At 36.6% G+C, this 23,042-nt stretch overlaps 3 protein-coding genes and 1 long non-coding RNA gene across 6 annotated transcripts; 2 read left to right on the top strand and 2 right to left on the bottom strand.

The window, feature by feature from the left end:
• Positions 1-1,166: 1,166 nt before the first annotated feature.
• On the bottom strand, positions 1,167-6,310 carry ca4b (carbonic anhydrase IV b). The gene is made up of 8 exons (XM_067451824.1): positions 6,244-6,310; positions 5,782-5,826; positions 5,423-5,587; positions 4,413-4,558; positions 4,244-4,336; positions 3,797-3,863; positions 3,458-3,621; positions 1,167-1,343 (listed from the first exon to the last, which is right to left on the bottom strand). The coding sequence occupies exons 1-8, from the start codon at positions 6,299-6,301 to the stop codon at positions 1,167-1,169; spliced, it is 915 nt and encodes a 304-aa protein (XP_067307925.1). The 5' UTR covers positions 6,302-6,310.
• Positions 6,311-10,508: 4,198 nt separating this feature from the next.
• LOC137084687 (uncharacterized) lies at positions 10,509-11,616 on the top strand. The gene is made up of 2 exons (XR_010906781.1): positions 10,509-10,745; positions 11,254-11,616. It is a non-coding gene; the product is annotated as an uncharacterized lncRNA (long non-coding RNA).
• Positions 10,758-20,738, bottom strand: si:ch211-105f12.2 (RIMS-binding protein 2-like). 3 transcript variants are annotated; one of them, XM_067451062.1, is made up of 7 exons: positions 18,492-20,738; positions 18,304-18,411; positions 13,408-13,657; positions 13,114-13,276; positions 12,905-13,008; positions 12,164-12,235; positions 10,758-12,079 (listed from the first exon to the last, which is right to left on the bottom strand). In XM_067451062.1, exons 1-7 carry the CDS (start codon positions 18,518-18,520, stop codon positions 12,014-12,016), a joined length of 792 nt encoding a protein of 263 aa, XP_067307163.1. In that variant the 5' UTR covers positions 18,521-20,738; the 3' UTR covers positions 10,758-12,013. The 3 variants fall into 3 exon arrangements, with proteins under 3 accessions (XP_067307163.1, XP_067307162.1, XP_067307164.1); XM_067451061.1 differs by having other exon boundaries at positions 18,304-20,738; XM_067451063.1 differs by lacking the exons at positions 18,304-18,411; positions 18,492-20,738 and adding an exon at positions 13,759-13,786 and having other exon boundaries at positions 11,750-12,079.
• ywhag2 (3-monooxygenase/tryptophan 5-monooxygenase activation protein, gamma polypeptide 2) lies at positions 16,606-22,829 on the top strand. The gene is made up of 2 exons (XM_067451064.1): positions 16,606-16,850; positions 20,805-22,829. Exons 1-2 carry the CDS (start codon positions 16,764-16,766, stop codon positions 21,459-21,461), a joined length of 744 nt encoding a protein of 247 aa, XP_067307165.1. The 5' UTR covers positions 16,606-16,763; the 3' UTR covers positions 21,462-22,829.
• Positions 22,830-23,042: the final 213 nt, after the last annotated feature.

Below are 23,042 nucleotides of genomic sequence, written 5' to 3'. Positions count from 1 at the left end.
GTTAATAGGCAAAAAACAAAACAAGAATACAGTTATTACAATCATAAAAAATCCCCCCCAAAACATTTTTAAGTATTGTCTCATGTGCAACGGTTACTCAGGTCCTCTGTATATTTAACCCTCATCCCTCCCTCACACTTTGTAACAAATGCTTCCCTCGTAGGGCCAAAATGACCCGAAACCCTAAAATTATAGGCCTACTTTTTTTTTTTTCGTACAGAAAACATTTAATTTAATTTGTATAGGCCTAATATTTTTTTTAGCAAAATGTTAATTTTAAGGAAATTTGGGTTTTTTTGTTGAGATTTTTGTAAAATTGTATTTACCTTTAAATTTCTCGATTTTATCAATAAATAGTAATTTAAGCACATTCTTCACATTCTTTCCATTTAAATTCTAAATAATTCAGCGTAAATTGGGTGTCTTTGCCGACCTCTTGTGGAAAAACATAATATTGCATGACTCTTGCAACTTTATAGTAATCTGCCGCGAGTGTCGTCTAGCAACTCTCAATACAGTTGTGAGCTGTAAACATCTTGATGTGGGTCCGGCTTGTTATTGAACATATCATTTTTTTTTTGTTTACAGTGCAGCTACTGTATATCATTCTATTCATTCCTAAGGGTGTCAAATTGACCCGCAAGAGGGAAGGATTTGTTACTTTTTTAAATTTCATCCATTCATTTCAGATCAAGTCAAAACATTTTTCCAGTGGTTCAAGTCTTGGACCACTTCGATGAATGCTCAATTTTATTTTTTATTTAAAAAAACAAATTAATATAATAGTATCAGGTCATATGGACCCTGGGGAAGGATGAGGGCTGGGCTGTACAATATAAACAATGTCCTTTTGCTCAATACTTTCCAAATAGGATTCAAAATAGGACAAAATATATATTTTTTTTATTATAATTTGTTTTATTTTTTACAGTTTTTACACCAATATCAGTTTAATTAACTCTTGTATAAATAATTTTCATTACAGATGGATATATACATTCGAGAAGATCTCTGACGTGGGATGTGTTTCAGGTTCATTTTATGTTGGATAATAACTACAACACTACTGAAACCACACATGGCTGAGCAACAATAGGCCTACAGTTTAATTTCTTCTTGAATTATTAAGCAATTATAAATAACTTGCTTTGAGCAATAGCCATACATCAGACCGTAAGAGCATAGAGTGATGTGACAACAGAGCTGATCAATAAAGCCGTGCTAACACAAAAAACAAAACTCCTAGAATAATACACCTGACGTTCATACCGCAGCTGAACGGGCCGGTATGTGTTCACCATGGCAGTCCCATCAGAAAACATCAAGTTTGAAAATGCAGAAAGCTGCGAGACAAAGATAAGACGGCTGTTATTTCAGTTTTAAAGTTTCAATTATTTATCCACCTTATTTTTAACGCGACAGCTGCAGCGGGCATTGGCAAATAGAGGATGCATTGACGTCACTTTCTTTCCCGCCAGAACACGTCCCCTCAGCCGGGCTGAGTGGCAGAAGAGCTGCTGCATGACTGGAGTTAATAGGGGAAACCCGAGCAAAACAAACGGTTATTAGTGTAAACTAAAGTTTTGACTTTATATAGAGTTCCTTGCAACTTACCCAACATCAGTGATCAATGGCTATTGACATGAAGCCAGTAACCGTGTTTCCTGACATTTATATGAGCCCGATTGCAACTCTGGTGAAATATATAAAGCAAAATTGCCTGTGTAGTTCTTAATCTGGGTGATTGTTCACTGATTTCTACCTGTCACTCAAAGTGGCCAAGCCCTTAATTGTGCAGAACTTTAAGGCTTTATATAATGTAAACGAATGAGTTATAAAAAATATTTAAAAAAAGTTCACCCGCGTTACAGTTATCATGACGGGCAAAATTAGCAGTATAGACCAAAACCACAATTTGTACCAGGCTGTAAACATTTTTTTTTTTCTTCTGCTGGGGCATTTTAACATGGGGCTCAATGAGATTCTGCTTCCTTCTTTAGCCTGCCCCTAGCGGCCAGTCGATGAATTGCAGTTTAAGTCACTTCTGTATTCAAGAGAAACTAGGTTACCAAAATTCAACATATTCAGGCAAAATGACTACTGCAAATCCATGTATCGCTGCCTGGAGTTCAGTTGTTTCTGGGAATTGCAGTGATCCATTTGCTTCTCTTTTCTGTAGCTTTCGGCAGTCTGTAAAAATATACCTCAGATTTCTTGTCAAATCTATTTGTACAGTCAATCTCAAAGCTCTTTCCTGTTTTAGATGTGTTTTTTGCACTGAAAACCAATGCTGCCTCTCAGGCTTGTTGCCACACTATTGAATGCGTCTGGATTCCGGTGTCATACTCTTATAGTTATTTCTTGATGTATAAAAAAGCTCATTATGCTGCTTGATACTGCCAACTGACATTCATATCATAGCCTATTGTTATGTATTGTCGTAATAATTAAAGGATGTGTATGAAAGATTGTGGCCAAAACTCGTACTGCAATCACTTTCAAATGAGTGAGTGGTGTATCCCCTCTCCCCCTCCCCCATGACTCGAGGTTGCCAGATAGGCTGCCGGATCCAGCAGGAACGTTTGTAGCTGCAGCTGTGGTAACTAGAGCAGAGCTGGCAACCCGGATGCAGAAACACTACTGACTTTGTGATTGGTAGAGAGGTGGAGGGCGGAGCTTCAGGCCAAAACACAACATGTCAACATCAACATCAGTTGAGGGCTGCAACAACGACTTTTAAATGACAATATCCTGGCCGGACTGCTGTTGTCAGTGATATAAGTATTTGAAATGAACATGATTTCTTAATGTCTAGTGACATATCAGGGCCATTTTATGATTAATTGAAAAACATTTATTATATACAGTTCCTTCCTTTAACACTGGGATGTACTGTAGCACAAAAAGTGTTTGAGTTTGAGTGTTTATGGCACTTTGTTAGTCTTCATAGTTATAAGAAAATAACTTTGATAGTTAGCGACTAATGAATCGAAAGTATCACACATTCACACAGCTTACTTCCGCGTTGCAAAATAAGGTGGATATAGGTAATAAACTCTACACTGTAAAACATTTTTGTTGGTTTTTGTTGGTTTAACTTAAAAAAGTAAGTAACCTGATTGCCTTAAAATTTTGAGTTTATTGAAATTAAAAATTTGAGTTGATACAATGAAGGAAATGTGTTTAATAAATAAAAACAAAAAATATTATTGTGTCTGAACCACATAAAAAATTTGATAAATCATGAAAATAGCAAAACTATTTGGCATGTTTCACTGCGTCATCAGAAATAAAACACACACAATTACCCAATATGCTTACAAAATCTTTTAATAATAAAGGTTGTCGAATCTTTAAAAAATGTTCATTGTATTCAACTCAATTTTTTAATTTCAATGAACTCAAAATTAAGGCAACCAGGTAACTTTTTTTCTAAATATTTTTTTTTACAGTGTACCTGTTCTTTGCTGAGTGGTATGGTTTCCTCAAATATTGTCCAGACCACAGCTTCAGAGCAGCTGGGTGTGGTGAGAGACCCCTGGTAGCGGTAGTACTTCTCCAATTTATCATGGGAGAGAATAAGCATGTCTAATGATAGATCTCCAAGCGTTACATTGGTGCCTGGAAAAAAAAGATGTTTATAAACTGTCATGAAGTTCCTCTTCTTCTCTCTAAATATAGCATGCCTGAACAATAATTCATTATACAGGCTCCTCCCATATTACCTTGTGTTCTTGAGTGACTGCTATCCAAATCAAGATAAAACAGCATATTTATTAATCTTTGAAGATCTTACCAGGGTGTGTGATGTTTTTCAGAGAATTTATGATGACTTCATATTTTTTATTGGCATCTTTTGATTCCTTAAAGATAGATACAATAAAATATGGTTTTAATAGCTGTAGGCTAAATAATAAACATTTATGGCCGCAGCAGTCACACTATATTAGGTGTCTTTAGCTCCACATATATGAAAATATTAGGAACTTATTCTGTTCATGTTCTATTGCCAAACACCTTTGCTGCTACTGAGTTGGGATAAGGGTGAGTCCAGAGTCAGGAAAGGGTCAGCAGTGTAATTTTTAACACAAGTTAATTTTTAACACAAGTTAATTACAGCTAATTAAATGCAGGTATTTTTTTAAATACAGTACAATGTAAAAATACTGTATCACACGCTTAATTCAAATGCTAGTGCACACATTTAATTCAAAGTACGGGACCAATCCATCTTTGGTTTTACCTCATAAAAAAATCCAAGAACAGCCACTCCAGAAGGGTCATCAATGGCTTGTTCCACAGAGTTGTAGTTTTCTTTTATATGTACAATGTGCAGCTGTTAAAGATATAATGCATGCATATAGTTCTTTGTCGATTCACATATAGGTTTAAGAATAAAAAAAGCTTAATACCTCCATAGGGTATTTCTCTCCATCTACAGTGTGTTCTGATCCGGGTCCACCATTCTTGCCCCAGTGCAGGTGAAGCTGCTGAGCTTTGTAAGTGGCTCCTAAATTGGCCCCATTAATGTGTGCTCTGTTTGCCAGATTCACTTGCACTAAAAATGGCAAAAACGTATGACCAAAAAGAAAAAAGTGTTTATAAAGTGAAATAATATGTGTAAAGGCTAAAAGTATACTTAAAGGGATAGTTCACCCAAAAATGAAAATTCTGTCATCATTTACTCACCCCCAAGTTGTTCCAAACCTATGATTTTATTTCTTCTGTTGAACACAAAAAAAGAAAAATAATCGGATCACCAATGTCACGTGATTTCAGCAGTTCGGATCACGTGTCAAACCGCCAAACTGCTGAAATCAAGTGACATTGGCGATCCGAATCATTGATCGATTCACTGATTTTATTACTGTTTCAATCTTTATTTGAGGAACACGGAAGAGAAGACAATGCTGAATAAAGTCTTACTTTTTGCTATTTTTGGACCAAAATGTATTTTCGATGCTTCAAGAGATTCTAATGAACTAACTGATGTCTCATATGGACTACTCTGATGATGATTTTATTCCCTTTCTGGACATGGACAGTATAGTGTGCCTACACTTAGATAACCTCTCGGACTAAATATAAAATATCTTAAACTGTGTTCTGAAGATGAACGGAGGTCTTACGGGTGTGGAACGACATTAGGGTGAGTCATTAATGACATCAATTTCATTTTTGGGTGAACTAATCCTTTAGAGCACATTAAAAATATAGGTAAAACAACTGTAGAAAATAAATAAAAACTAATACAGTATAGTTATTCCTATTTTTACAGATTTTTTTTGAGCGCATATTCTTCAAAATATCTTCTTTTGTGTTTAGCAGAATAAAAAGAAACTCATTCTTGGAACAACTTGAGGGTGAGTAAATGATGACAGATTTTCCATTTTTGCGTGAACTATCCCTTTAAGTAACTTACCTGTGTGTCCATTGTTTACAATGACACCATTGACCATTTCTTGATAGCCTGTAAACTGCACTGGAGTCAGACGACCGTCTATGGAAGTATTCTTTGTTACAATGTTAATGGGTGACTGTTTTCTATTCCCACAGGTTGCGGCAATGGTTGCCCATTCCTCTGGTCCTTTACAATAAAAGATCATGTTAGTATATCCACCATATTAATTACCGTTCACAAGTTTGGATTTTTTAAATATAAGTGTCTTATGCTCACCAAGGCTGCAGTTGTCAAAGATACAGTAAAAAACACTGAATCTGACATGCATTTTCTTTTCTTTATAATTTAATAAATGACATTGAACAAGGCTCAATTCTCACCTGCACATGTGTTGTTGCAAGTTACTTGGGACTGATAACACCATTCTGAAAGAAATTAAAGTTCAGTAATTCTGAAGTGTTTATACTTGTAATGTATTATGTAATCACATTTAATAGATTGTTTACATGCAGCATGAACACAGTGTCTACAGGTCTGTGTCTACATTCAGTCATTCAATTAATGCATTTGTATTCTATTCACATTCAGTATAATGCGCATCAACTCATATTGATACAGTATAATTCCAGCTAATATTGCTGCATATTTTTTAACTTAAATATAAATATAACAAATATAATTTGCTGCTGCATAGACCTTCTGACACATGCAAATGTTCAGTAAAAGCTAATACAACTACAATCCAAAATGATGAATTGATTAACTTAAAGCTTCCTAAATTCAGCAGTCGCTAAATCTGTTTGTATGATAAATAATATGACATATACAATTAACCCACTTACCTGCACTTGAAGCAAACCTACATAACATAACAAGTATGGAAAGATAGAACACATTCATCCTTATTATTTGAATCTAAAAATCCACCTGAAAGATCAATGCCAGAGAGGAGAGAATGGGTTTTATGATGGGATTCATCCCTGGAGCATTTTATAACAGCTCTACCTCGATGTCCCCTCCTTTCACGTTTTACAGCACAAAACCTGGTGACCATAAAATTCATGTGTATTAATGTATCATAAAGTTCCCTGTTAATTATGAGTAAATTAAAGTGTATTTTATCTGATAAAGATGTTCTCCACCCATAACAAACTTTCACTTGCTGTCAGTTATTATCAGTGATCACTAACTAATGGATAATGTTGCATAATCCTGGAGCAGTAACAAGACAACAGTGAAATGAAAAAATAAATGGAAACATAATAAAAAGGTTACATTTATTATAATGTTGCATGTAGACTCTCAGGAAAAAAAGGTACAAAAGCTGCCACTGTCATATTATAACTCAAAGTTACATAGAAACGTTTTCCATAGTGACCATTTTTTTGAGAGTGTGTTCAAAGTTTTGATGCATTTTTAATATGCATATGGTTTCTGACCGGTTAATATTTAAATAATTACGCCATCTAGTGATGATTTTAAGAATTAGACTATCTGTGGTCATGCAGCATTTAGACTTTTTTTCTGACTCTGACTTCTACTACAAGTAAGTAATAGTGATGTAAACGTTTCCTGTTCACATGTTTAATGAACGTTAATGACAATTTCATGATTAATACGTTGATTGTTTTTTTGAAATGTCTGAAATCATACGTTGATCTTAATAAATTAAAAAAGCGGGAATCTTAAACGTAGACCTATATTTTTATGTAATGGCGCCACAATTAAGGCATTTAGCTCGTCTTACATATTTAGGCAAAGAAGATAATTGAATTAACCCTAATCGAAATCTGTCTGCATGGATAATACCCATCTTTTCACGCAGTTAGTTTAAAGGAGGTGTTTATTTCAGGAGGTAGGCCTAATCCTGCATTGAACAGTAATAGGTGTATAATACAAGTCCAGGCTCAACCCCTCCTGCTTAAACAGTGAGAATACAGTTTACAGGGAAAGCATCGAAGCAGCTGTAAAACACTATAAAGTTCATGGTGAAGTTGATAACGGATCCATTCGTCTCAGTGGATTGCTCAATGAGTGATGTGTGTCTGATAAACGGGAGGCAAACAACATCCTGTAGGTTTGACCTTTAGAGTCAACATTCAGCTTTCATAAGCTCTGATGCTTTCGTATGACACCCGCGCAGAAACACATATCTGGATATGCAAACTGCTGCAAATGTTTTGAAATAGAGTAATTACTTAGCTGCTTTTTTTTTTTTTTTTTTTTTTTTTTGTGCTTCGGGGACTTTTATGTCTCAGGTATTAATTTTCCTCACTTACAGATCTTCATATTATAGCTCTTTTCTTTTTGTTGTATGAAGGTCACACAACAAAAGTCTTAGAAACTTTGCGTCCATAATTTATTTTTACTACGTTTGAACAGGTTTTATGTGTGAAGTTATTGTTTTACCCTTGACCCAGACACAGATGTAAAATCATAAAATATAATAAAAGTTCATTGTAAAAAGACACAAGAAGTACAATTATTTTTATGTATTTATATTTAGAAGTTATATTTTATTTATATACCGTTCTTTAGACTGTACCTTGCCGCTCTAGCAGTATATTTGTTTACTAAGGCGACAAACATGTCAGTCAAGAGCTTGAGATGAAACATAAGAATATGCGAGGAAACCAGAAAAAAAGGTTATTTGCATAGTTTCCAAACAAGCTGTAATGTCAAATTGAAGGCAAATAGTGTGATTTTTTTTTAAAAATTGTGTGTATTTTGGATGAATAACAGCTAGACATGAAATTAGTAAGCAATACGAAGGCGTTGGCCCAAAAATGTCTCCAAAAGATATTAAACACAATACATCTTATGACATGAACTGAAAACTAACAGGAATGGAAATGACCATAATTATATATATATATCACAGGTTCATGTAGGCTACACCCTGAGCAGTTTAGTCCACATTTTCTGAAACAACTGTTTTTTTATGATGAATAGATGAATGTAGGCTTTTGTGCACACACTGTGTATACATTATAAACATTGATCAGCGAACATAAATAAAAGTTGAATTGAACCGAATCTGCTTGACACATGAGAATTGACCTCATTGGTTCATGAGGAAACTCAAACGTGCCGCGTAACACAAGAATGAACCTCATTGGTTCTTCCTGAAGCTCAAACGTGCCGCGTAACACAAGAATGAACCTCATTGGTTCTTCTTGAAGCTCAAACGTGCCGCGTAACACAAGAATGAACCTAATTGGTTCTTCTTGAAGCTCAAACGTGCTGCGTAACACAAGAATGAACCTCATTGGTTCTTCTTGAAGCTCAAACGTGCTGCGTAACACATGAGAATGAACCTCATTGGTTCTTCTTGAAGCTCAAACGTGCTGCGTAACACAAGAATGAACCTCATTGGTTCTTCTTGAAGCTCAAACGTGCTGCGTAACACAAGAATGAACCTCATTGGTTCTTCTTGAAGCTCAAACGTGCTGCGTAACACAAGAATGAACCTCATTGGTTCTTCTTGAAGCTCAAACGTGCCGCGTAACACAAGAATGAACCTCATTGGTTCTTCTTGAAGCTCAAACGTGCCGCGTAACACAAGAATGAACCTCATTGGTTCTTCTTGAAGCTCAAACGTGCTGCGTAACACAAGAATGAACCTCATTGGTTCTTCTTGAAGCTCAAACGTGCTGCGTAACACAAGAATGAACCTCATTGGTTCTTCTTGAAGCTCAAACGTGCCGCGTAACACAAGAATGAACCTCATTGGTTCTTCTTGAAGCTCAAAAGTGCCGCGTAACACAAGAATGAACCTCATTGGTTCTTCTTGAAGCTCAAACGTGCTGCGTAACACAAGAATGAACCTCATTGGATCTCACACATCAAGAAAACATGCTTGCCATATCTGATGTCTGTAAGTTGATGAATGTTTATATGTGATTAAAAGCCTAAAGTCAATCTGTTCATCATATAATGTGATTGAGTCTCTTCAGAAAATTTGGACTAAACCTCTCAATTCATATGGATTTGTTCAATCTTTTAAAGAACTTTTTAAAGTGTAGTAGTGGTAGTTCCACAGCTAGAAAGCTCTCAGATTTTATCAAAAAGATGAAAAACCTCATTTGTGTTCTGAGGATGAACGAAAGTCTTATGGGTTTGGAACGACATGAGGGTGAGAACACGATGACAGAATTTTTGGGTGAATAAACCCTTTAAACAAATGAAAAAGACTGTAGTGCAAATGTGAAAAGTAAGTTTTCAGAGCTTTTACTTTCTAAAATCCCACAGAGCCAAAACTGGCCATGTTTGAAGAATCACCCAGTTACATTTCATGGGACGTCTGTTAAAAAAAAACTAAAACAACTCACAACACTAGGTACATTATCATTGTACATCATAGAGAAGTGTCTGCACTTCCCCCACTTCCTTCTGTGCGTGTCAAACGAGAGTTTGAGGTTTGGGTTGTCTAGACAACCAAGTCCATCTCATGTACATCATGTTCAGGGAAACTGGAGAGCGGCCTCCTGTTTATTAAAGTGTATACTCAGGGGAGTCTGGGACAAAAAGTCTTTCAATTCGAGCACCCGAGGAAAATGACAGAAGAAAGAGCGTCTGATGTTACGTTTTGATTTACTTACGATTTGATAGTGTCATATCTGCTCGATTAACAACGTGAACAATATTTCAAAAGGTCATAACCGTTTCACTTTTATCAGCATCTTACCGTAAAGCAACGTAAAATTAGCAAGCCATGATTTTAAATTACACTCCTATGACATTTATATGACACATCGCACCCTCATTTTCCACTCAAAGTATATATGCTGATGAAACGTGTGGTTTTGCACAACACAGCAACCACCCCTCCCCCCAGGAAAGAGCTGCAAGCAAGATTATGCTTCATATATTTAAGTCATCGTGAAGCTATTGATAATAACTCGCACAAAACGTGTGCATCTTCCATTGAAAATACTTTCTCACAGACCAACAGAGCTGTTATCTAAGCTGAAGAGTGAATATTGTATCTTTAAAGAGAAAAAGTCAGACTTTGTGGAAGCCTGATGCAATCTGATCACATGTTTACTAGACTTCCTCTTTCTTTCTTTGTGTGATTTTTATGTATGCTAAAGACCACAGGCTTTATTCTGTCATTTCTGATCTGACTTTTATCGGTTAAAATGCCCTTAAAAGGAATTGATTTGAGTCAGTCTTCGAACGAAACTCGCTGTAGTCCAATAGGCGTGCGGATTTGTGCTTCTTTAAGACAGCGACTGCAGGGCCTCTTCCTGTGGTTTGCACCATGTGGCCTAAAAAGTGTTAAAAGGCGACAACTTCTTTCTCTTTTCTCTGTTGTTTCCGGGATCAAGTAGGCAGAGAACTGGTAAGTCGATGCTCTTCGGATTAATCTAAAATATTGGTTAAATATTACAGTTTATTCGTTTTTATTAACTTGGGTTAAATTATATAAGATGGTAGCTTGATGTGATTGTGAATATAATTAGGTGAATTTGCTACAACTTAAAAATCATTTACAAATAAATTAATGCACACATTTTTTATTTTTGTACACGTTTATTTTTACAAATAGTCTTAAACAGCAATACCAAAAAATGTAAATGTATTATCACAGTTTCAGACGTCACTCTTTTAAAGTGTATATATATATACATAGAAAGCAGCAAAACTGTATATATTATACATTATACTATTTTAGATTAGTTCATTACACATGTAATATGGCATTTTTACGTGCTATGCCACTACATAGGCAATACGCCTTTATGGTTTGCAGTGACTGAACTATAAAGTTGATGCAGCTGAACATCCAACCATGTTTTAACAATATCTGACTTATTTAATTACATCAGTTTGATTGAATTGTGTTACAGGTTTAACAAATAGCTGTAAAATGAACATTCTGAGCACATGGAGATAAGAGGAAGCATGCGATGTAACAACTGGACCACGGAGAGAAGAGGCGGGAACTTCAGAGGTACAGTGCAGTCACTCATAAAGTAGACAGCACTACTAAAGGTCTCTACACAGTGTAGTGTTTCCTACTTTATGGATGAGTGTACTGTTGGCTGCGATGGAGCACCGAAGATGCCGAATATGAAAGTCCCATTTATGTAATATTTATAAATAATGTGTTTCATGACTGATTGTAATGCAATGTTTCTTGAAAGTGTTTATCTGTATGTATGCACATTAACTTGCATATTAAATAAATGATGAAATGGGAACTTAAGTAACGACATATATGTGTGCAGAGTTATTGAAATAACGCAGACGAATGACATAACAAAAATAGCTTAAATCATCAGTAGTGAAAAGACGACACTTACTTACAAAGTAAAAAAATATATAATTATTACATGATCAGTTATTTAAGGCTATAATACACTAGCTGCTTCTAAAAGCTCTTGTATTATACAGAAATATTTCCCTTTAATGTACTTGAGCTAAAGGTACTGCATATGCGAAGGGAAGGTTGAAATTATTAAGGGGGATATCTACAGTATGTACATTACAGGGAAAAAGACACTTTATATGGTAAAAAAATGAGTTGGAGTTGGATTCAGAAAAGTGGGTTAAATCTCACAATCTCAGGTCACTCTTCTGTTCTTGATTTGTGATTGCTCATTTCATTTAATCCCAAGGCAGCGGTTGCAAGAAGTTTGATGGCACAAGACCTCGATAACCATGTAGATCCCCCTGGATCAATAAAACATTCATTCTTTAACTCACGATCTTTAAAAAAATATGCATGCATGGTATAGACGGAGTGGTAAGACTCACATAATAAAATCCATCACTGTCCATTTCTCCAAAAACATATATAATGTCTCCTGCACGAAAGGGAAGCTCATCCTAAAGAAGAAAACAAACAAAATACACCAATTTTAAATCATATTTGATATTTTAAGAATCATTCAAGAGAAATGTTATTAAGTAAGTTATCGCTAATTAATAGATTATTTGATAAATAAAGTCACACTTCAGATCCAATTCTCATTATTAACTTTTAACTATGACTTTTGCATCAATAAACAAATTACTTATTTTTGTAGAATATTGTCATGCAGAAGGCATTAATATGCTTTATAAGTGTCAAGTGTTGGACTCTAAACCATAAATAAATAATCAAGAAAAAAAATCACAATAATATGATTATTATTTGATAATAGTTTAAATATGTTTATATTAAAACATTAAGATTCCTAGTTTATTAATACTTACTATTAAATTAAATATTTTATATTTCACAAATGTAATTTATGTAATAAATCAAGAATACACAGATATTGGGTTTTCCTGTTTTATGGGGACTTTCCATAGACATAATATTTTTTATTTTTTTTACTGTACAAATTCCCTTACACTAACCCTATACCCCTACAATCACAGAATATGTTCTGAATATATATATATATATGTGTGTGTGTGTGTGTGTGTGTGTGTGTGTGTGTTTATTTATTTATTTATTTTTACAATATTTATCAGACTTTAGGGAATCAAACAAAAGGACAATGCAATTACCTCAATGTCTGTGTTTGGAGAACTTTCCCAAGGGTCATAATCAAAAATGGCCAGCATCCTGTGGACCTTCTGATCATCCGGCCCACTAGAAGTATCACTGGGTGCTAATATGAATCAATCAATAAATCCATACTAGTTTAATATTTTTAATAATGTATTAATTACGTGGATAATTTCATCCAAAAGAAAAGACAGACAAAAATACTTGCCTATAGAAGGCGTCTCCTCTGGTAAAAACCCCTGATGGAACAGATGAAGTTTAAGCTCTCCGTCTTCCACAGGAATCTCAGATACCATGTTGCTTGGCACAAAACCAAAGCGACCACCAGTCTCCCCACTATAGAAGCCATCAGCATCTTTATCTCCGAATACCTACAAGAAAACATATCCCGCTGACTCTGAGGCTTCCCAACACAGCATGAGCTAAGCAGGACAGAAATGATCTGAAGATGATGCATTGTGACTGATCGTGAATTAAGATAAAAGAAGAAAATCTTTTTTACTTTAATGATCTGTCCTTGTTCAAAAGGCAGTTCCTCCTCCATTGTTTCAGGGTTCGGTGACATCAGCGCAGGGTTGTATGAGAACAGAGCCACAAAGAGACGCACATTAGGCTCATACATTTCCCTCTCTGATTCCCACTTCTCTATATCTTCTGGTGTAGCAACCCTAAGACCATCTGGATATAGATAGACATCCAGCCCAATCATTTCAATCTTCTTCCTCTGTGCCTGTGACTGTCCGTCTGATGTCCTGAGTAGGCAGACTGGTGGTTAGCAAACACCCATATGCTCCCTATAGTTAAGATAATCTGCCTGAGACTAATCCTCTTGGAGGAAATGGATCAGTTTTACCTGAATCATCCCCAACTACAAATCTGACATGTCCATTTAAAAAAAAGAAAGAAGATATTTTACAGAATTCATTACAGTGAATAAAACAATTGCACATCACGGTGAGAAAGGACGGAGTTGAAACACTCAGGAAAAGGAATAACACTCTGCCAGTGGATCTGGCCCAATCCTGCTGCGCACAGCCCTGACGATTAGCTGAGCCATCCGTTCTGAACTGTGCCAAGTAGAGCTAGCTGTTAACCGCATTATCGCCAAGGAAGTAACCCAGCATGTCCTTTTCACCTTTTCAGAACAATCCTTTATGAACAAAAAAGGTTAGCCTACCAAAGGAGAACCAAAAATGTTGTGTTAATATTGTATAAACCAGATGCTATGATCATTTGAAAAAAACTTGACACGGTTCTACTGGTAAGGTAATATCTATTCTATTCTATTCTATTCTATTCTATTCTATTCTATTCTATTCTATTCTATTCTATTCTATTCTATTCTATTCTATTCTATTCTATTCTATTCTATTCTATTCTAGAATTCCCCATATGTATTCCTGATACTTTCATATTCTGACACTTATGTGACCATTTTGGCCCACTTTAACTACGGTACTTTCAAATTATATAGAGAACAACGGAAAATAAATGACTTCATAAAGAGAATATTAAAGAAGAGTTAAATCAAATTCTCCATGTGACTGCTAGCTCCGTCTCTAAGGGATTGCACCTGTCTTGTAAAATGATCTATATGAAGAACCAAGTTGTTTCTCTGTTCCATCAGTCTAATATCTATATCTATACCCTGTCTGAGCATGAACAAAACATGAGACACACTATCCTAAATGTTACCATAATTGTGTCATCCCCAAAATCCTCCACTCCATGCAGGAGGGGTGATAGAATTGGTAATAGGGGATGACTCATTCTCCCATATTGCATTTGTTCTTAGAAGACCTCTAATGTGCCATCATCATCACTGCTGATATGTAGCCTCTTGACTCCCATATAAGGACTATTACATCATGAGTGAGGCACCTATATGGCAAGCCAATTTAACATGTATTCTTCAAAACTTAACATTTGCTATTTTATGTTAGTAGTTAGTATCTACTGATTGTTTTATTAGCATGTATGTATTAGACAAATACCTATTTATGAACACTAGTTTATATACCAAATGTTACTAGTAGCATTTCTTCAAACGCACATGTTTTTCATATGTAACATTTCTCTAGTTCAGGATTGTCCAAACTTGGTCCTGGAGGGCCGCTGTCCTGCAGAGTTTAGTTTCAGCTTGCTTCAACACACCTGCAGGAAGTTTCTAGTATGCCTAGTAAGACCTTGATTAGCTGGTTTAGCTCTGTTTCATTGGGGTCGGAGCTAAACTCTGTCGGACAGTGGCCCTCCAGGAGCAGGATTGGACACCCCTGCTCTAGTTGCTTTACTTGTCGTATGCAATGACATGCGGCATACTATAATCAAACTGGTTACTTTATAGTTGTTACTAGTTTGTACTGCTATCTTCTAGTAAAATTTAAAATGTCATTAGTAACAAATGGAAATGTCCAATATATAGGCAATAGTGATAGAATAGCAATCAAATTAGTATTAGATAGGTGCCAGAAACAACTTCAGGATAGGATAGGAACAACTTCAGGAAATTGGTAGGATACCAATTTTCAGGGGGCATTATATTTCTCAAAAATCATTCTATATTAATAATAATTAATTAGTTACATTTATGTAGCGCTTTTCTGGGTACTCAAAAGCTCTATATATAGAAGGGGGGAATCTCCTCAACCACCACCAATGATATCTATTTATTGATATCTAATATAATATCTATATTAATACCACAACAACATAAATATAAACACATGCACATAAAAAAGCCATTTCATGACATCGGTGAACTCAGCAAGCACACGCAACATGCCATTCCCGCAAAATAATTAAAATGATATGATGACATTAAAAACATTTAATTAATGAGGGAGATTAATTAAATGTGTTTAATGCAGTCATATACTTTTTCTTAGTAGTTACAATTACTAGTAGTAATTGTAACAGTTATTATAGAGTCTAAATCCTGGGTTGAGCCTTTTTGGTTATTTTTTTTGTATTTCGTTAAATTTTGTTACCCAGCTCCTGGGTCATACGTAACAATCCCTTGTTTGGGTAGTTTTTGTGTAATCCAGATCCTGGGTCAGACACAACAACCCAGGGGTTGAGTTATTTATCTTGCTCTCAGGAGAGGGCAGTGCAGTTCCATCAAATTGCTGCATGCCTTCGGTAAAGTACTTGTTTGTGTGCATTTTATTTAATCTATAAATTTGTTATTGTGGTGTATATCGTTTATTTGTTTCATGCAAAGCAATGTGCAGGGTGCGATGGGAGTCACCTAAATGAGTTTATTCAAAAAGATACAGAATATAAATACTTATGTTAAAATGTGTTCTCAGAACTGAGTCGTAGATATTAATTATTGTACGAAGTAATAATAATAATAATATATGAATTAAAAAAAATGTATATATAATTGTATATATATATAATATACAATTATATATATATATATAGAGAGAGAGAGAGAGAGAGAGAGAGAGAGAGAGAGAGAGAGAGAGAGAGAGAGAGAGAGAGAGAGAGAGAGAGAGAGAGAGAGAGAGAGAGAGCCTATATATTAGTATTTTAGTAAAAATGAATAAACTGTGCTGGGTTAAATCAACCAGTTATTCTGGGTTAAATAAACAACCCAGCATAACTGGTTGATTATATATATATATATATAGTATTTTATGTCGTACAGCTTGCCATAGCACCCACGTTTATAGAATCCTGACGTAGCCCTTCAGCGCGTGAGGAGGGGCGAGGGTGGCCCGTCGGCACGAGCGCAGACAGCAAGGAACAGCTGCAGAGAAGCTCTCGTTCATTGAATTACACCGCACAGCTCATACAATATAACTATTTCTTCCCCAAAAACAAATAATATCGTCCAAACCATAACCATCCAACATGGTTGACCGCGAGCAGCTGGTCCAAAAAGCCAGGCTGGCTGAACAGGCAGAGAGATATGATGATATGGCAGCAGCCATGAAATCGGTAAGTCATTCTTTCAATTTATTTCTCTAATACAATATATAGTATAATATAGTGAAACAACTGTTGTATTATACATAGCCTACTGATGCACTTGGAGGAAAAAGGGGTATCATGTTAAATGATAACATGGGTGAAGTTACAGTAAAATAGTGCATGTAACGAAATGCTTTAATATGCTGTCATATAATATTTTTTGGGGTGTTGATTTATGAGAAATCAGTGCTTTAGTATTGAGAGTGCAGTGGGTCGGGTGTAGACTGTCTGGATCTTGGGCGGTGCCTCCTGTCTTACCCGAGCCCACACTCAAATGAATGAGACGACACATGACAAATGTATAAAGATCTTTCAACATCGCTCTCAGGGTTAATAATAATAATAATAAAAAAAAACTAAACAAACAACAACACTATTTTAGAATTTAATCTTTTTAAGTCGTTGCTTTTCCGAACATACTGCTTATTCAGGGTCATAAACCTAGTTTATAGGATAGTGTTTGAATTTACTAGAAATAGGCATTTTGTCACTGCTGTTCATTACTTAAGCATGGTGTATTGTCATAAATACATTAGATATTCATTTTTCATCAGCAGCATATATAAATTACAAATGCCGTAGTTTTTTTTCTCACGCATCCTCATAATTTAGTTATGTCTTCCCATATTCATTTTCTACATATGGGAGTTGTTAAGATATTTCCTCTAAACCAACGTTAGAGGCAGCAGCATTCCTTCCAGAATCTTCCATCCTTGTCATATTGCAGTAAGGTCCATGATTCAGTAAGGGCCATGATTCCTTCTGGTTTGAAACAGATTTATGTATTGTTGAAGGAATTGTATCTCTTCAGTAATGTTTGTTCTTAGTGAATATTATTTATGTTAATTATATTAACATTGTTTGAGGTTTGAGCATACAGGGCACCATAATGAAATCAGTCAGGGCCTTAGGGCTTCCCGAGAGGGGGGGGGGGGGGGGGGGGGGGGGGTGTAACATCTGCATCTTAAGCTCTAACGCTTCTTCACGTCAGCATCCTGACTATTCCCATCCGAGTGAGGGCATTCAGCAGACTCTAGTCTTACATTGGCTTATGGAGATTAAGGAGGACCCCTCCGTTTTTGCTTTGTCAAGTATTGACATCATGCTTTTTTTTCTGGAGGGGTGTCATCTGGCATCTCTTCTCCTATTTCTCAAGTGATTGAAGGTGGTTTTACCCATGGCAGTATGTTTTTGTCTTAATTGACATATTCCATACTCATTGCTCTATGACCTCAAAATAAAGATTTGCATAACAAAGATTACAGTGCAAAATCTGACCAGATGTGTTAATACTCAATAGCAGTGTTTTACATTAAAAATAAAGTCTTAATTGAATACCAAAATGTAGAATAAGTGTATTGACTGAAAAGTAGCAAAGATATGCCGGATCAATTTTGCTAAAATGTATATATTTTCTTACCGCCATATATCACCTTGATTGAAATCCCAAATGACTGTTAAAAGGGAAGGTTCCCATCCTTGTAAAGATTGTATTGTACTCCGGGCAGGCAATTTTAGCCTCATGGATCTGTGGGGGAGATTTAAAAGCAGTTTGACTCTAAAGTTTCTTCGGTCCCATGGATAAAAGCCCATTTAGCCACCACAGACCTGATGGGAAAGTGCCCACAGGCCTCCATTATCTTGATGCATTCAGCCAAAGAGATGAGCAGCAACAGGCCAAGCTTAAAACTTCACATTTCAGTAAGATCAGCCGGCTATTTACTTCAAATTTGTGAACGACCTCCTTATGTGTAAATATTTGCATCCGATTTCAACACAGCTAGCAAGGTAACAAGGTTACTCCGTCACCCACCACAACTATCCGTTACTATCTGTCTTCGAGAGGAATGCCAAATTTGTGTTGCACAGAACTTGCATACCCAGACATAAATAGCTATAAGTTTGTTGTTTCCTTTTTAAATAAAGCCCTTTCATTTCCTCCTGCCCGCGTTTCGTTATGAGTCTCGTCTTCCTGTCCTGCCAGTGTTCCTGTTTTCTGATCTTTATTGAAGCCGTCTTTGAATTCAATTCTCTTTGTACTCCGAGGGAATAATTTTAGCTGGAATCTAAAATCAGAAACCTTGATCTGTTGGAAAAGTTTTGCCATTTGTTTAATTGCACATGGGTCCTTCATCACTATAGAAAAACTTGTGATATTATGTAAGTGCACAGCAAAGAGGTTTTGACATTGTGACTAGAAGGAGATCTGTAGTTGAAATGAGTGATTTTGGTGAAAATATGGAATCAAACGCGTTTTACCTACGTACATGTTTGTCCCAGTTTGGCAAGAGAAAAGGTCAGAGAGAAGGCCACCGTAACACATGAACTGCCACACAGCGATCGTGTTAACTTACACTGCAGCTGCCCAGAGGGGTATGTGGGAACATTTCGCCTCCTGCCCCTGCCGCCTATCCTCACCCTGCCCCCACTCCCAGCTGAAGTGATTTCACCTCTAGAGCATCGTGTAGCGCTAGCGCTCCGTCATCTTGCTAGATAGAGTTGGACTACTGTACAAAATGAGACTATTGCCATGGAAACTGCACTTGGCATATAGTATGAGCTCATGGCTGCACAATGCATTCGGCAGGCTGATGAAGCTGTGTGGATATTATCATTATGCAACTGAAAAAGAAGTGTTGTACATTCATTTTGATATTAAACGGATTGTTCACCCCAAAATGTAATGTTTGTGATCATTTATTCAGCCTCATGTTGTATGGGGAACACATATTCACTATAAACTATGACTTTTGCCTCAGTAAACTCCTAATGTACTACTTATTAATAGTTAGTATGGTAGTTTTGTAGCCTTTAAGTTTAGGTATAGTGTAGGATTAAGAGATTTAGAATAATGTCACGCAGAAATATTTATTAACGTGTGCTTTATAAGTACTAATAAAAAGCCAATAACCTAGTAATATGCATGCTAATAAGCAACTAGTTAATAGCGAGTTGAACCCTAAAATAAAGCATTACCATTGTTCCAAATCTGTATCAGTTTCCTTCTTCCGTTGAACACAAAAGAAGATATTTTAAAGAATGTTGATAAGTTGACGGCACCCATTGACTTACGTAGAGTTTTTTTTCCTACTATGGAAGTCAATGGATGCCATCAAGTTCAACAGAAGAAAGAAAGAAAAGGTTTGCAACAACATGAGGGTGAGTAAATGATGTCAAAATGTAAATATTTTGGTGAACTATCCATTTAAAGTCGGCGATAGTTGCGATAGTCTTGAGAAAAATGTAGGGCAGGGCTTTGGATTTTGTCCGTGGGGAATTGATTGGATTGTTGTGGTGTGTTGTTGGTGGATTTCATGTGAGTGACAGATTTCCTGCCCTCGTGCCATTAAACACGTCATCAGAGAAAAGATATCGCTGCAAGAGGGAGAGGAAGTTATTTTGAGTAAAATTTACGAGGGCAACTAGACTGGGTAAATCCTGCCTGATCTGCCGGCGATTTGATTTCGCCCTGCAACTCAGTCTGGATATTAATTTCTAATGCTTCTTTTACACTTTCGCGGGAACCAATCGCAGACTGGCTTATCCACCTGGCACACTATCGTTGGTCGTTGCCTGTTGATCACGCCTCTTGTTGTCTGATTGGTTGAAGGACTATCCAATTGCATACAGAGTCATTGGAATAATGCTCGTTGATCACGCCTCTTGTGCAGTAGAAAATACAGCGCAGACTTGCCAGACCAATGTTCAATCATAAATTGAGCTTGGTCTGGTGATAGCAGACAACAACAAAACATATATGATGTGCATGGATATCATTAATAATAAGTGCTGCAATATTCCATATAAAAACTAGGATTGTTTGTTTTGTTTTAATGTAAATGTGCTCTTATGAAGAAAGTCACCTTGTTAGATGTTGTACGTCTGTTTCCTCAAACGGCGTTCTATTTGCCTCATCTGTAGGTAACCGAGCTGAATGAGGCCTTGTCCAACGAAGAGAGGAACCTGTTGTCGGTCGCCTACAAGAACGTGGTAGGCGCTCGCCGCTCGTCCTGGAGGGTCATCTCCAGCATCGAACAGAAGACTTCCGCGGACGGCAACGAGAAGAAGATCGAGATGGTGAGGGCCTACCGTGAGAAGATTGAGAAGGAACTGGAGGCCGTGTGCCAGGACGTGCTCAACCTGTTGGATAACTTCCTGATCAAGAACTGCAGCGAGACCCAGCACGAGAGCAAGGTCTTCTACCTGAAGATGAAGGGAGACTATTACCGCTACTTGGCCGAGGTGGCCACAGGCGAGAAGCGCTCCACCGTGGTGGAATCCTCCGAGAAGGCCTACAACGAGGCTCACGAGATCAGCAAAGAGCACATGCAGCCCACTCACCCCATCCGGCTGGGATTGGCCCTCAACTACTCCGTCTTCTACTACGAGATCCAGAACGCTCCGGAGCAGGCCTGTCACCTGGCCAAGACGGCCTTCGACGACGCCATCGCCGAGCTCGACACCCTCAATGAGGACTCCTACAAAGACTCAACCCTCATCATGCAGCTCCTTCGAGACAACTTAACACTGTGGACGAGTGACCAGCAAGACGATGAGGGTGGGGAGGGCAACAATTAAAAGTAGAAAACCTCTCTATCTAGATACATAAAAATGGCTGGTGGACTTTGGCAGCAGCTTTTGCCATGGTTTCCTCTGCAGCAGCAGTTCTTTATTTTTCCACGAGTTAAAAGAAAAAATATCAAGGGTGGTAAAGGGGGGGCTGAAGTCCTAGTTTGAATATATACAGAAATATATATATAGTTGAATGGGCCTCCCTCTTCTTGGTTCTCTTTGACATTTGCCAAAACCACTGAAATGTCAGTCAATCAGCCGGAAGCGGTCGTTGTTGGTTGGGAATGGCAGCCTGACACTGGCATATGGACTGATGTATTTCAAAGGGATGCTGCTTATTTATGTTTTGGGTAGTAGAAATGCATTTCAAAAGAGGGTTAAGTGGTGTTCGAAGGATAGATATAGTATTAAATGGTTCCAGTATTAGTCACGAGTTGATCTGGAAATTCAATTAGCTATTTGACGGAAGTGCAGCGAAAGAAATTGTGTTCTTTGAACGCACCAAAACTGATAAAGTTCAGTCATATAATCATCACAAATCAGTCTGATACTACTGGAACCATTCACTTTTTTGAAGGACAGTTTAGAGAAAAGGCAGAGACTGATCTGGAAAAAAGAAAAAAAGAAAAGAAAAAAATATATAGGAAAAATATTGCAGCTTCAAAAGTTTGTGGTTTACTTCTGTGTTTAATTTATTTTTGCACTTGCCAAGTATACTGTTTCGTCAGTGTAAGATAATTACAACGATACTATCAATGATTCAATATTGTGCATGCTGGTGATGTATTTATACAATAGCTTGACTTTATTAACTTATATCTTGGATGTTATGTATTCCTATAATTGAAGAGTAAACTGGCTTCTTATTGTTTATTTATAATTGATCAGTTTTCGTTTTGATTTGCTATTCCAAAGTTGTGGTTGTTAACAATAAATCGATCTGTTATGGGCGTTGCCGTTGTGACATGGAATGTTTTTTCTTTAGCTAGGCTGACTTTTGAAAAGCACTACTGATCACCTAAATGTACCGGTGTTTTTCTTGGTAAATTGTAACAATGACATTGTTAAGCAATGTTTTGCTCTCTGAACAATATATGAGTGCTCTTCTTGTCATATTATGCACATTGAACGTGTGGTTTAAACAAGTGACGTTACCGAATCAGTGTTTCCGTGACCGATTCAGAACATGGACCATAAATTGTCTTTGGCAGTATTTTTAAATTCATTTATTTGCCTTTTTTTCCTTTCAATATATATATTTTTTACTTTTAGCTGTATCCTGATTGACAATATCTTGAATGTGAATAACTATGTAGCAGTTGCACAAGAGCCAAAATAATTATAACAATAAAGAGACAGAAAAAATGAACTCAAGTAGTCTTAGATGCATCATGTCAATGCTGGTTGTGTGTATTGTTCCTCACTCTATAAAAACTCGAATTACTGAATGGCACCAAAATCAACTTAATTGCAATGTGTGCTTAAATCCAAGCCCTGTTTTTGCCTTCATCGCATCTTGTCAACCAATCTGTAGTTAAGCAGCACTGTAAATGATTTAAAGCACAACAGGTTTAAACACCGTGGTGA

The sequence above is a fragment of the Pseudorasbora parva genome, chromosome 8 (assembly GCF_024679245.1).
Source record: "Pseudorasbora parva isolate DD20220531a chromosome 8, ASM2467924v1, whole genome shotgun sequence".
Classification (NCBI taxonomy): Eukaryota; Metazoa; Chordata; class Actinopteri; order Cypriniformes; family Gobionidae; genus Pseudorasbora; species Pseudorasbora parva.
Note: the sequence above shows the minus strand (reverse complement) of the source record. Positions and strands in the feature narration are given on the sequence as shown.